A 13,009-nucleotide genomic window follows, 5' to 3' on the forward strand; every position below is an offset into this window, starting at 1 on the left:
TTCTGGAAAGCTCAGGCTGGCCCACCTGCTCCCTGCTGCCACGTTTCTTGGCTCATTGGGCCAGTCACTGGCCCAGCCACAGACCTGTCTCCTTGTGCTGAGCTCAGGGGCTGCCCCCCGCGGGAGCCCGCTACCCGGAGACCTCAGCCTTCCCCGGGCTCACCCGTGCCCAGCACCCCAGCTTGGAGATCTCAGACTTGGGCCCACAGGTGGGCTGCATGAACGAGTGAATGGTACCCATGGGAAAATGCTCTCACGGCCACGGAGCCACGTGCCTGTGACCCTGTTCCTGCTCTCAGGAGCCACAGCCAGCTTGTACCTGGATTAGGTCACAGCTCCCATGGGTGCAGGGACTGCTGATGGAGGCATGGTCAGTCGCTGCTGTCACAGAATTGTCACAGGCCGGGCTGGGGGGCAAGAGAGCTCAGCATCTCACACGCTGGCCTCGGTGCTGCCTCCAAGCCCATGGTTTCTAGCTTCGGGGCCACAGGGACCTGAACTCATGTCTCTGCAGACCATCAGCATGCACCCCCAAAACAGGGCTAGGAGGCGCCCCAGGAGCTCACTGTTCTCCCAGCCTGAAGCAGCCTCCACCCCTGGTAGAGAAACTCCACCCCCCCCCCCCCCATTCTTCAGTAATGACAATGACACTAACGGGCCTCAGGCCTCTCCCGCCCTTTCCAAGAAGCACCAGTTATCGTCCGTCTCAAATCTGGCTCAGCAACAGGGTTCCTGGCCCAACAGGACTGGGTTAGGGTGGGGTGGGGATCAGGCAGGGGGTGCTGGGCCCCTTCCCAGGAGTCACAGTGTGGAGGCCCTAACTGGCAGGGCCTGCTCTGCGCCCCTGGATAAGGTGCCTCCTTCCTGGGCCCATGGAGGAGCTCAAGCTGCTCCAGGTGCAGGGCGGCGATCCTCTGCCCACCTGGGACCAGGTGCTATGGGAAACGGTCATTATACCCAGGACGTGACCCAGCCTCACCCACTGGGGGCCCTGGCTTTGCTCTCCGACCCCGTCACTACTTCAGGCTGGTCCCAAAATACAAGGACAGGTGCCCGGCCGGTGTGGCTCAGGGGTTGCGTGTCAACCTAGGATCCAGGAGATCGCAGTTCAGTTCCCGGTCAGGGCACATGCCCGGGTTGTGGGCTCGATCCCCAGCAGGGGGCATGTAGGAGGCAGCCAATCAGTGACTCATCATTGATGTTTCTCTCTCTCTTTCCCTCTCCCTTCCTCTCTCTGAAATCAATAAAAACATATTTTTAAAAGTATGTATATATAGAGACAGAAAAAAAGAGCTGTCTAATAGTGCTAGGCACCAAACCTCATGGGCTTGGGCCAAGTTTCCATGCCGTGGGCTCATATGGGCGGGAGCTACACCTGAATCAAACCTTTGTCTTTCTAGAAAAAAGGCATTGTCTAAACCAGTTAGTATATAAACAGGTTCCCGGGGGCTTGTTCGGGACACTTAAGGGCCAGCTGGTTTTAAGCACCTCGTTTAGAAGCTACGATTTGCTTACAAACAGCTGATGGAGCTGCAGGAGCCACGCGCAGGCTCGGGCGTCAGCAGGTGTCCGAGGGCCCCCAGACCGGCCTGCCAGCCGGAGGCCCGAGACCAGCTGCGGGAGCCTCTCTAACCCTGTGCTTCTCCCGCCCCGCCCCAGGAATCTGGTACAACATTCTCAGAGGCGTCGGGAAGCTTGCCGTCATCATCAACGTAAGTGACATCCGTCGGGCAAAGGGAGGCCCTGGCAGAGCTGCCGGGCAGCTGGGCACCCTCTGCCTCCAACCTGGGTGCGGCTGCAGGCTGGTGGCAGCGTCTCCTCTTTGTTAGTGTCCCTTGGTCGTGTTGAGACGTTGTGGGGGGCTCTGGGCGGGAATCACAAATTCTCCTCAACTTTTTTCTGCCACCTTGAGTGAAAGTCTCCAGCATGCCCACCTTGACCCCTAAGTCCACTCTCTCCCCAGGGTCCTGAGAACAAACGAGAGCGAGAGAGACGGAGAGACATTGAGAGAGATTCCTCATAGGCAATTATTCTGCTGGTGTGTGTTTTTTTAAAAAAAAAAAAAAAAAGTGCCCTGGCTAGTGTGCCTAAGTGGTTAGAGCGCCAGCCTGGGCACCAGAGGGTCGCAGGTTCGATTCCCAGCCAAGAACATGTGCTTGGTTTGGTCCCCAGTAGGGGGTGCACAGGAGGCAGCCGATAGATGTTTCCCTAAACTCTCTCTCCCTCTCTCTCTCTCTAAAAGTCAATAAAAAATCTTTTAAAAATTTGGAAACAAGGTCTGAGGATTATACAGTGGGTGCTGTCAGCCCTGTGTGGCAAAAAGAAAATAGAGGCACAGAGAGGTTAGGTGACTTGCCCGAGGCCACACAGCCAGTAAGAGGCTGCCAGCATTCATCCCACGCCTTCCCGCTCCTCCGGCCGCCAGGGGGGCTGACAGGAGCGCCCCCAACCCTCCTTCATTTGTTCACTGGGCGTCTCGATCACATTGCTAACTCCGGGCAGGGTGTGTCGCGTGGCCGGGCCCAGCACGCAGGACCCACGCTCACCCCCGTTGTGCCCGCCCAGGCGTTTGTGATCTCCTTCACGTCCGACTTCATCCCCCGCCTGGTGTACCTCTACATGTACAGCAAGAACGGGACCATGCACGGCTTCGTCAACCATACCCTCTCCTCCTTCAACGTCAGCGACTTCCAGGATGGCACAGCCCCCAACGACCCCCTGGACCTGGGCTACGAGGTGCACATCTGCAGGTACGGCTGCTCGCCCCTCTCTGTGAAGAGCCCTGTTGGCTGGGTTTTGGGGAGAAGCAGGTTCGAGCCAGGATTCTTTCAGGGGCAAGTCACAGAGCAGCTCAATCTTGCTTCAGGAAAAAAAAAATCCCTTAATTCCTTTAACTACGAAGTCCAGGACAGCTTCAGGCACGGCTGGATCCAGGCGCCAGAGTTTGCCATCGGGCCTTCTCCAGGTGCTGCCTCCCAACTTTGTTTCCTCCGTGCTGGCATCATCTCCTGGGTGGCAGAACGGCCCCCCAGGAGCTCCTGCTTTGTACCCTCCCCTCCGCTGCCCCAGTGGCAGGAATGTCTCTTGCCAGTAGTCAGGAAAAGCCCAGGACCGAGTCCACTGGACTCTGCAGGTGTGGCTGGTGCCGTTGCAACAGCAGACACTCCTGGTGGCCCTGAGTGATCAGGGAACAGTGACGTGGTGCCCCGTGTGCTCTGTGTCAGGGAGGGGACCCTGTTTCAACACACACAGGTGGGCACATAAACCCGAGAAAGAGCAGGGCGACCCATTCCACCCCCTGCCTGGTCCTACCGCAGGCAGGTGTCCCAGGGGCCAGGCGGGCGGAGCCCGAGCCCCGTCACTCAGGAGCACCGACACCTTCACACTGAACATTCGTGCCAAGGACACCCTCGGGCTTGACCTACTTAACTAAACGGGAATTTTAGAGGCAGAGTGATTAAGAGGAAAGAAGGGGGGGTCTGTGGTCCTTTCATTAGGACCTCCCCTCAGAGGTGCCAGTGCTGGTGTCTGTGGGGTCAGCCTTGGGTTTGAGGATCAGGAAGCGGGTCACAGGCCTTGGTTAAGGAAGCGGCCCCCCGTCCCATGCATCAGTGGGGGTGTCCTGGCCGCTCGGGGCTGAAGACAAGAAGACAGGGCGAAGGCCCGTATTTTTAAGTGTCTTGTTGCTCTCCCCCCATGGAGGCGGAACCCCGTGGGCCAGACCGCTGCACTCCTGGGAATTCGAGTTTAGCCAGGTCCACCCTGTCTCCTGGCCGTGATCATGGGCTGCAGGTGCTGGGAGCCCCACGCCTGCACCGGCCGCACCCATGTCAACCCACCTCCTGGAGGAGCTGGCAGCGGGAGGCGTGGCGCCCAGCCCAGCCCGGGGCTGTGGGTGTGAGAGAGGCGGCGTAGCAGAGCCGAGAGCTGCCATGCTGCTGGCTGCCACCTGTGCCTGCACTAAAACAGGCCTGTCTCATGCGAGGCTCGCAGCCATCCCCACAGAGGACATGATCATTACTACCCTCCCCGGGGCAGCTAGCAGGTGGCTGAGGAGAGCCAAGCCAGGAAAAAATAAGATCATCTCTGATGGAGGTCAGTGCAGGGGGTGGCACCTGGACAGGCCTGTAAGTGGGCTTTGAGGGATGCATAGGAGTTTGCCAGGTGACCCAAACACATTTCCCAGTGTCCCGGTGCAGCAGGCCTTGAGCACAGAAAGAAGAGGGAGGAGAAACGTGTGTGGCTTCTGATGCTGGGAGAGCACAGGCTGCCTGTTCCCATCGGAGTTCGGGTTGTGCAACTTTCATGTCGCTCAGCAGCTGGCACCAGACTGTGTTCCCAGCCCAGTCCTATCTCTGGGGTTGGCAGCTCAGCCTTCCCGTCTAGCTCATTCCAGACGTAAAGCTCTGTGGGTGAGGGGCCCTGTCTGTTGTGTTCCCTGCTGAATCTGCACCCTGGATGGGGGTCTGGCACGTAGTAGCTGCTCGATAAATGCCCATGATGGGAATAAGTGAGGGAAAGCCAGACAGAGGCCAGAGAGGCCAGGTGATGGCGCAGGGGTACACAGCAAGGCAGTTCCTGGTTCTGGGTGCAGGCCAGGCTGCTGTGCTCACAGAGCCAGGAGCCACCCCTCCTGGTCTCTAACATCAGCTTTTCAGGGACCAGCGGGGGTCCCTCACCTGGAAACTGTGGGGTTTTTCTCAGCGCGTTTCCAGTGCAGAGCCCTCTGAATTCAGGGAGCAGCTGGATGGGCCTAGGTGGAGACGGGACCTCGGGCTCTGTCCTGGGCATCTCTGGACCTCTGTGAAAGAGGAAGGGAACGGAGAGAACCGAAGCTCAGGAGGTGCCCGTCACGCCCACTGGTGGAACGGTGGACAGACAATAAATAAAGATCATCTCGGAATGAGGGACAGAGGCAGGGCCTGGGGGGGGGGGGGGGCTGTGAGGAGCTGGTCTCTCCCAGCAGGAAGTCAATAGGCAACATCTGAACTTGATAACCGGGAAGGGGGCGGACAGGTATCAGGCAGAGGTAAGGGGGTAACAGCCAGGAGGCCGCAGCTGGGAGAGAGAGGAGGTGCCCAGGCGCTGGGCCCCGAGGGGCAGTTGCCTGACAGGCCCCGACCACCCCACTTGTACGTTTAGCCTCCTACGCAGGCCACCTTGAGAAAATGTTTTGTATTTCCATTTGCTTCCCCACAAAGGGGACGGACCGGGCAGGTGGTTTTCGAGCTGGGTTTCAGGGGACCCCGCCTGGATTTTGTGGACAGTGGGGGCTGGGGGGAGGTTAGGGGGAGCCAGGCTTAGGGCACCCCACCCACTTCAGCCAGGGAAGCCCGCTTGCTCTGTGTGATCTACCGGGGCTTCGGGTGGGGCTTCTTTTGGATAAAAGGGTTTCACCTGATGGTCGCAGAGCCCGCTCTGTGTGCCCACGGCAGGGACTTTCTGGGCCCTCATTTCCTCAAAGCCCCTGGGCCCCGTCAGCCCACAGTGGTCCCTGGCCACCTCCTCCAACACGAGAGGGACTCCCTGCCCCCCGGGATGACTGGGCTGCCCCCACTGCTGCTCCCCTGGTGCTCAGGCGCCCAGGGCGCTGGCAGAACCCCAAGGGCCTCTGGCAGCCCCCGACTCCTGCGGCATTTGCAGGTACAAAGACTACCGGGAGCCCCCGTGGTCGGAACACAAGTACGACATCTCCAAGGACTTCTGGGCGGTCCTGGCGGCGCGGCTGGCCTTCGTCATTGTCTTCCAGGTACGTCGGGCCCCTGCACCCAGGAGTCTGAGAATTCACGTGAGACAGGGTGAGAGAGGCCGGAGCTGGCCGGCCTCAGGGCTCAGCGCCTGGAGACCTGGGGACGTGCCCACGGAGTCATCCGTCAGTTTAAGTTCCACCCATGTGTGTGCTGTTTTTATTTTATTTTCCTAATTTCTTTAAAGCCTGGTACTTGTCTTACTTGGTGATGCGTGACCAGCGGGTCATGTCTGAAGCCTCCCAGCCACGGAATCCAGAATCCTTCAGAGACGGTTCCTATTTACAGAGCTCAGAGCCTTTCAAGAAGGGTGGCCGCCCTGGCCGGGTGGCTCAGTGGGTTAGAGCGTCGTCCCAATATGCCAAGGTTGAGGGTTCGATGCCCGGTCAAGGCACATACAAGAATTGAACCCATGGCCCTGGCCGGTGCGGCTCAGTTGGTTGGGTGTCGTCCCATGCCTCAGAAGGCCGCAGGTTCGCTTCCCGGCCGTCAGGACACGTGCCCCATTGCGGGCTGGATCCCCAGTGGGGGGCATGCAGGGGGCAGCCGTTCAGGGTTTCGCTCTCAGGTTGATGTTTCTCTCTCTCCCCCTCTCCCTTCCTCTCTCTCTAAAAGTCAATTTAAAAATATTTTTAAAAAAGAAAGAATTCAACCAATGAATGCATAAACAATGGAACAAATCGATGTTTCCCCCCCTTTTCTCTCTCTCTCAAAATCAATAAATAAACATTTATTAAAAAGAAGGCTGGCAAGCACGCCCCAAGGGGCTGCCGGCTGGTTTCCTGCCTTGGTGATACCTTCTGGAAAACCAGGGCCAGGAGCTCAAAGGTGGTGCCCACGGGGTCACTGGCAGGGGGGTGGCGCTGCTGGGTGGGCAGAGGTGGGGAGCCTTCCCCGGGGCCCTCCTCCCCACGCCCACCCGCCGACTCTCCCTCCAGAACCTGGTCATGTTCATGAGCGACTTCGTGGACTGGGTCATCCCGGACATCCCCAAGGACATCAGCCAGCAGGTCCACAAGCAGAAGGTGCTCATGGTCGAGCTGTTCATGCGGGAGGAGCAGGGAAAGCAGCAGCTGCTGGACACGTGGATGGAGAGGGCCCCGAGGAAGGACGCGCCGTGCAACAACCACAGCCCCGGAGCCGGCCAGGACGGCCCCGAGTACCGCGGGGGGGCCCTGTAGCGCCCCGCCACCTCTCCGGGCAGCGGCGCCCCACCCCCACCAGGCCTGGTGGCTCCTGCGTTTGCGGCAAACCTTGACGGCCACCTTCTGATAGGACAACATTTTTTTTAATCTTTTTTCTTTTGTTTTTTTTTTTTTCTTCCCCTTGTTTTTGCACAAAACCATTATGCAGGGAATTTTTTTATCTTTTCTATTCAAGGTTAATCAGTGATTGCTGGGCTGGGGCGATTGCGCAGCTGGGGCCTGCGCTTTGCAGCCACGGGTCTGGCCCCGGCGTCTCCTCTGGGGCGGCGGGGAGCAGAGGGGTCCCCGACACACCTTCCTCAATCCTTCTGGTGCCCTGACAGGTGCTGATGGCCTGCCAGGCACCGGGCACCTGCTGGTGCCGCGTGGAAAGAGACCAGAGACTTGGTCGAGGAGCGAGCCGTTTGAGGCCCGGCCCCCGAGACCGCCCGCCTCTAGGTCGGGAGAGCGGGCCAGTGTTCGCCGCTTGCCCGTGGTTCCGAGTCGGGCGCTCTGGCCAGGACAGGTGGCCGGCCCGTGGGTCAGCGGGCGTGGGAGCGGCCGGCTTACTCCCGGAGAGCCAGCGGGCGCAGGGCCCGAGGGAGCCGGCAACCAGCCCGTTCGGGGTCCCCACCGTCAGCTACACACCTGCCCACCCCAGCGAGCCGACCTCACAGCTGTCATTTTCCTGGGGGGGCGGCAAACCCGGGACAGGACCACAGGCAGCGAGAGGTCACTCGGAGGCATCTCTGGGGGGACAGGGTCTCGGGAAGTCCTACGGCTCCCAGGGGGTCTGTCGACAGCTGTAGGATATTTATTGAGTTTTTTTTCAATCGACTCTACGGTGGATTTGAGGGGGTTTTCCTGTAGCTCAAGGTGGAAGGAATTTCTTTTACTAGTTAACCAGATATCGTTGAGAGGAATTTAAGATACTGTTACTACCAAAGATTTTTATGAATAAAGGCCTCTATTTTGGTAACACTTCTCTACATTTTTACTCCCAGGAATGTTCCTGTTGGACAGTTAGGATTTTAAAAGCTCGTGCAGACAGGTCTCGCGGGTGGCGGGGACCGGATTTGCAGGTAGACTGGCTGGAGGCTCCCCCGAGCTCCTCGGGCGCCCAGGGGCGCAGGGAGAGCGGTCTCTGCGCGGGGAGGCGGGAGGCACGCGCTCGGCTCCAGCCCGGGCGGCGCGGGGCTGACGCTCCTCGCTCCTCCAGCTGCCAACTCCGCCAGGGCCCGCAGGCCGCCGCGATGTCCTTTGTTTGCTGAAATCGCGCGATCGGGATGCTTGTGTTCTCGTGTACAGGAAGTCATTGGAAACGGGGGTTTTGTATATGAATCTTGTATTAAAAACCAGGTGATTACCAAAAATCCTTTCACGGAAACCATTTTTTTTAAGTGACTGTGCACAGATCCGGAGGGCGGTGGCTCGACATTCTCCTGAGTAAATGTGGGTGGGTGACACTTTCCTCACTGAACGCTGCCCCGTGACATCTGCCCAAGGGAGCTCCCGAGGTGTCTCCTATGTCCTGAGCCCCGTGGCTGAGCTGTGAATTTGGGCCGGACTTAGAGGCACCGTTTCCTTTGGTGATGGACACATGACATGCTCTAGGTGTTCCTGAGACTTCCTCTCTCTGTGGGTATGTGTGTGCATGTGTGTGCATGCATGTGTCTGTGTGCACGTGTGTGCAGGGGCTTGTGTGTGCATGTGTGTGCATGCATGTGTCCGTGTACACGTGTGTGCAGGCGCTTGCGTGCGCATGTGCGTTTGTGTGTGCCTCTGCGTGTGCACGTGTCAGGGTTTGTGCATGCACATATGTGCATGTTTGTATGTGCTTGTATGCATGTGTGTGTGCACATGTGTGTCAGGATGGGAGTTGTCACACCTTCCCAACAGCCTCTTCCATGAGCCCCAAATCCTGACCCCTGACCCCACCAACCCAACAGAGTAGCACTGGGGGTTTCATGGAGCTAAACTTTCCCCCCAGCCTTTCGGGGACTGGCCCACAGTCGCCAGTGTTTTCATTTGGGTAAGTGGGACACCTGTTTTTCAACCACCACCTAGAGCCACCATCATTTCATGAAAGAAGGGACGTTTGTTAGCAACAAACATCAGCGGGCAGCACAGCCCTGTGAGCTGGGATAGACGGATGGACGGACAGACGGGCAGACAGGTGGGTAGACGGATGGGTGATGGATAAGCGGGTGGGTGGGTAGATGGGTGAATGGGTACGTGGATGACAGGCAGACAGACTGACAACCGAGCTTTTCTGCCTTTGAGCTGAGTGGACCTTGGAATGGGCTGGCAGGGGTGCTGGTGGAGGGGGTCGGGGTGCCGGGAAGGTAAGGTCTGATGCCTCTGCCCGCAGCACACAGCCCACCCTCCCACAGCCTTTGGAAGAGGAGCCCCCCCGGGCACTGACTGGGCGGCACAGGAACCTCAGCCAGCCCTCCTCGGGCGGCGTGAGCCCCGCGGCCAGGACCCTGGGGCGCACGTGGGAAAGGCAGCCTTGTGAAACTGAGGCCTGATTTCCTCAGCCCTGCCGTTATTTATCCACTGTGATCCATTCTCACTCTCCCCTTCCCTTCCCCTGTACCCCTACCCCCCCATTTTTATAGACATGCGACCAAAAACTGCACGCACCTTAAGTGCACAACCACATGGCCCCCCACACACACACCTCTGTAGCCAGGACTCAGAAGCAGGGTGTCGTGGCACCTCGGAAGCCTCCCTGGGGGCTCCCTCCCGGTCACCCCTCCGCACCCAGCCGTAGCCAGGGTCCTGACGGAAGTCCAGGCTCCGCCACAAACGCCGACCCTGGTTTGGCTTGTTGGTGGCTGCCGCCCTCTGCCGCCCGCCTGAGGCTCTGCACGCGGAGGAAAGGGCCCAGCTGGGGGGCAGCGCCGCCTACCTGTCTGCTCTCCGGGCAAATGACCACGAATGTAGTGGCTTCGAACAACGCACGCTGATTAACCCCTAGTTCCACAGGTGAGACGTCTGGCCAGGTCTCACGGGGCCGGCCCTCCCGCAATCTCCGAGCCAGCGATGGCGGGGCGTCCTTCCTTCTCAAGCCGCCACCTCTCTAGTTAGATTGGGCCCCCCGGAATAATCCAGGATAAACCCCCCTCTCGAAATCCTTAATCTTCATCACACCTGCAGAACCGCCCCTGCCGTGAGAACTAACCTACTCCCAGGCCTGGGGTTTGGATGTGGACATCTTGGGGGCGCGGTGTTATTCTGGCCGCCACATACCCCTTCCCCCCCAGCAAGGAGGCTTTTTCTTTAGGGAAAAAAACTACCCCCAAGCAAAGCTCAGAATCCTCATGAATGAGAGAGTCCAAAACAGACCCAAAAAGGGGGAAACAAAAGAGCTGAGGGGTGGAGACAGAAACAGGGAGGTAAACAACTCTGCTGCTCAGCCGCACAAATGACCGATTTGCATCCAGGACACCAGTGAAACATGCCTTTATTTCTCCTTAAAACACGCTAACGTGGAAGAAAAACCTGTACACTGGACCTCATCAAAAGCTAAAACTTCTGTGCGCCAAAGGACACAACAGCGTGAAACGGCATTTCACGCAATGGCAGGAAACATTTGCATATCACTTACCTGATGTGGGGTTCATATCTGGAATATGTAAGTGACCCCTTCAACTCAGCCCCAAGAAGGCAAGCAACCCAAGTGAAAATGGGCAGGCCTGGCCGCCGGTGTGGCTCGGTCGGTTGAGGGCTGTTCCCCGGCTCAATTTCCAGTCGGGGCACATGCCCAGGTTTCCGGCCCGGTCCCCAGTAAGGGACGTGCAGGAGTCAGCCGATCGATGTTTCTCTCTCCCTCTGCCTTCCTCTCTCTCTCTCTAAAATCAATAAAAACATATTTTTTAAAAATATGGGCAGAGGACTTGATTGGACATTTCTGCGGACAAGTTACACGGAGGGACCCCCAGTGCTCAGCCACTGGTCCCCTTTCCCTCCTGCCCTCCCTCTACAGGTGACTCGAAATACTATTTGAGTCCAGGTGTCCCAGAGAAACAGAACCGATGGGAAATACAGAGACCTGCACGGGGGGGTTGCTGTACGAACTGGCTCGGGGGGTACGGGAGCCGGGAAGTCCCTCCACCTGCCGTCTGCAAGCTGGGGGACCAGGAAAGCCAGTGGTGTGTTCAGTCCGAGTCAGGAGGCTTGAACATTGCGGGGCGCAAGTGGTGCGAGTCCCAGGCTGAGCCCAAAATCCAAGACCCAGGCGCACCGCTGTCTCAGGGCAGTAAGAGCGGAGAGGGCCCTGCCTTTTTGTTCTGTTTGGACCCTCGGCAGACTGGATGGTGCCCCCGCCCCCGGGGAGGCCCATCTGCCTGACTCAGTCTACAGATTCAAGTGCTCATCTCTCCCAGAACCCTCACAGACACGCCCAGAAACATGGTTTACCAGCTACAGGGCAGCCTCCAGCCCAGTCAAGCCGACATAAAATTAACCATTACAAACACCATCTATCTGCAGAATACTCCCCAATTCGCATCTCTGCCCAGGTCTCTGCACCCCACTTCCCAGTCAACATCTCTAGAAGGTCCTCCCCCAAACGCAGCCACTTGTGCCTTCCCAGGTCAGTCAAGGGACAGTCCATCCTTCAGACCCCAGCAGCACCCTCAGTTCCTCTCGTGTATGTCCAGCCCCCAAATCTAAAGAAGGCTGAGCCCTTCTCTTTCCCTCTGCCGCAAATGTGGAGGCTTGAACATTTGCGGGGGGCGAGTGGTGTGAGTCCCAGTTTGGGGGGGAGGAGGCGAGAAGGAAGCGGCTGCTAATGGGTGCCAGGTTCCCACTGGGGGTATTGAAAATGTCCTAAAATTAGCTAATGTTGAGGGCTGGACAATCTTACGAATATACGAAAAACTGGTGAATCATCATGTTAACGTAAGAAAACATTCAAGCCTGTGAAGACTTTTTTTGTGTGAGTTTATTTGAGCCAAACTGTCGACACCTGCCGAGAAGCAGAATCTCAACGGATTTGAGATTGGTAGTTTTGCACCTTGTTTTATGCGTTACAATCAAAAGAGGAGACGTAAGTGGGTTAAATGAAATCCATGGGTGACAGGTTAGCGAGGCGGGAGAAAGCAAAGCGGGGAAACCTCTGGGACCGGATAGAAAGTCAAATGATGGACACGCTTGTTTCTCAGGTGGGTGCAGGAGAGTTAACAGTCAACAATTCACTCAATAACCATGAGAGGATTTGTGGTCTCCACAGAGCAAGGCCCGGGCTTTGAAGGGTCTGGAAAAAGGAAAATCACTTTGACATCCCAACGATATGTTATCATAGATGCAAAAGACAAAAGACAGGCTCAGTTAAGGTGAAAATTAACCTTTGTCAGGGAAGATTCTAGCCTAGGACAGAACTGCCCACCATAAGCTTTTAGTAAAAAAGTGTTCATTTCAGACCATCCTTGTGGTTACTTTAGGTCTCTGAGTTTGCAAGGCCGCCTGCAGGCCTTTCCTGAGCTTGTCCAGTTTAGCATGTGGCCCCTTTTCGCCCACAGTACACTTCAAAAGTGTAAGTTACACGGGATATGAGTTCTCTCTCAATTAAAAGTGTGTGTGTGTGACTCAGATGCCTTTGCTCCTCACACTCTGCAGGGGCTCCATCTCAGGGGGAGAAGCCGGCCGTCCTGGCCTGTGAGGCCCTTCCTAATCTGCGCCCGCCCTGACCTGCCCCTGCCGCCCTGACCTGCCCCAGCCGTGCTGCAGACCTGCTGGGCCCCTGCTGCCCCTGGAACCTGCTGCTGACCTGCTGGGCCCCCTGGAACCCGCTGCAGACCTGCTGCTGACCTGCTGGACCCCCTGGAACCTGCTGCAGACCTGCTGGGCCCCCTGGAACCCGCTGCAGACCTGCTGGGCCCCCTGGAACCTGCTGCTGACCTGCTGGGCCCCCTGGAACCTGCTGCTGACCTGCTGGGCCCCCTGGAACCTGCTGCAGACCTGCTGGGCCCCCTGGAACCTGCTGCTGACCTGCTGGGCCCCCTGGAACCCGCTGCTGACCTGCTGGGCCCCCTGGAACCCGCTGCAGACCTGCTGGGCCCCCTGGAACCC

General features: G+C 58.0%; 1 protein-coding gene across 2 annotated transcripts in view; it reads left to right on the plus strand.

Annotated features, from left to right (window-relative positions):
• Positions 1 to 7,383, plus strand: part of ANO1 (anoctamin 1) — a 67,859-nt gene extending 60,476 nt beyond the window's left edge. For both annotated transcript variants that reach the window (XM_087822065.1, XM_087822066.1), the window contains 4 exons: positions 1,660 to 1,712; positions 2,566 to 2,750; positions 5,644 to 5,749; positions 6,686 to 7,383. In XM_087822065.1, the coding sequence (XP_087678191.1) occupies positions 1,660 to 1,712; positions 2,566 to 2,750; positions 5,644 to 5,749; positions 6,686 to 6,928 (587 nt within the window). In that variant the 3' untranslated portion in view covers positions 6,929 to 7,383. The remainder of the gene's footprint in view (positions 1 to 1,659; positions 1,713 to 2,565; positions 2,751 to 5,643; positions 5,750 to 6,685) is intronic.
• Positions 7,384 to 13,009: the final 5,626 nt, after the last annotated feature.

The sequence above is a fragment of the Miniopterus natalensis genome, chromosome 11, assembly GCF_054644295.1.
Source record: "Miniopterus natalensis isolate mMinNat1 chromosome 11, mMinNat1.hap1, whole genome shotgun sequence".
In the NCBI taxonomy this organism is placed as follows: Eukaryota; Metazoa; Chordata; class Mammalia; order Chiroptera; family Miniopteridae; genus Miniopterus; species Miniopterus natalensis.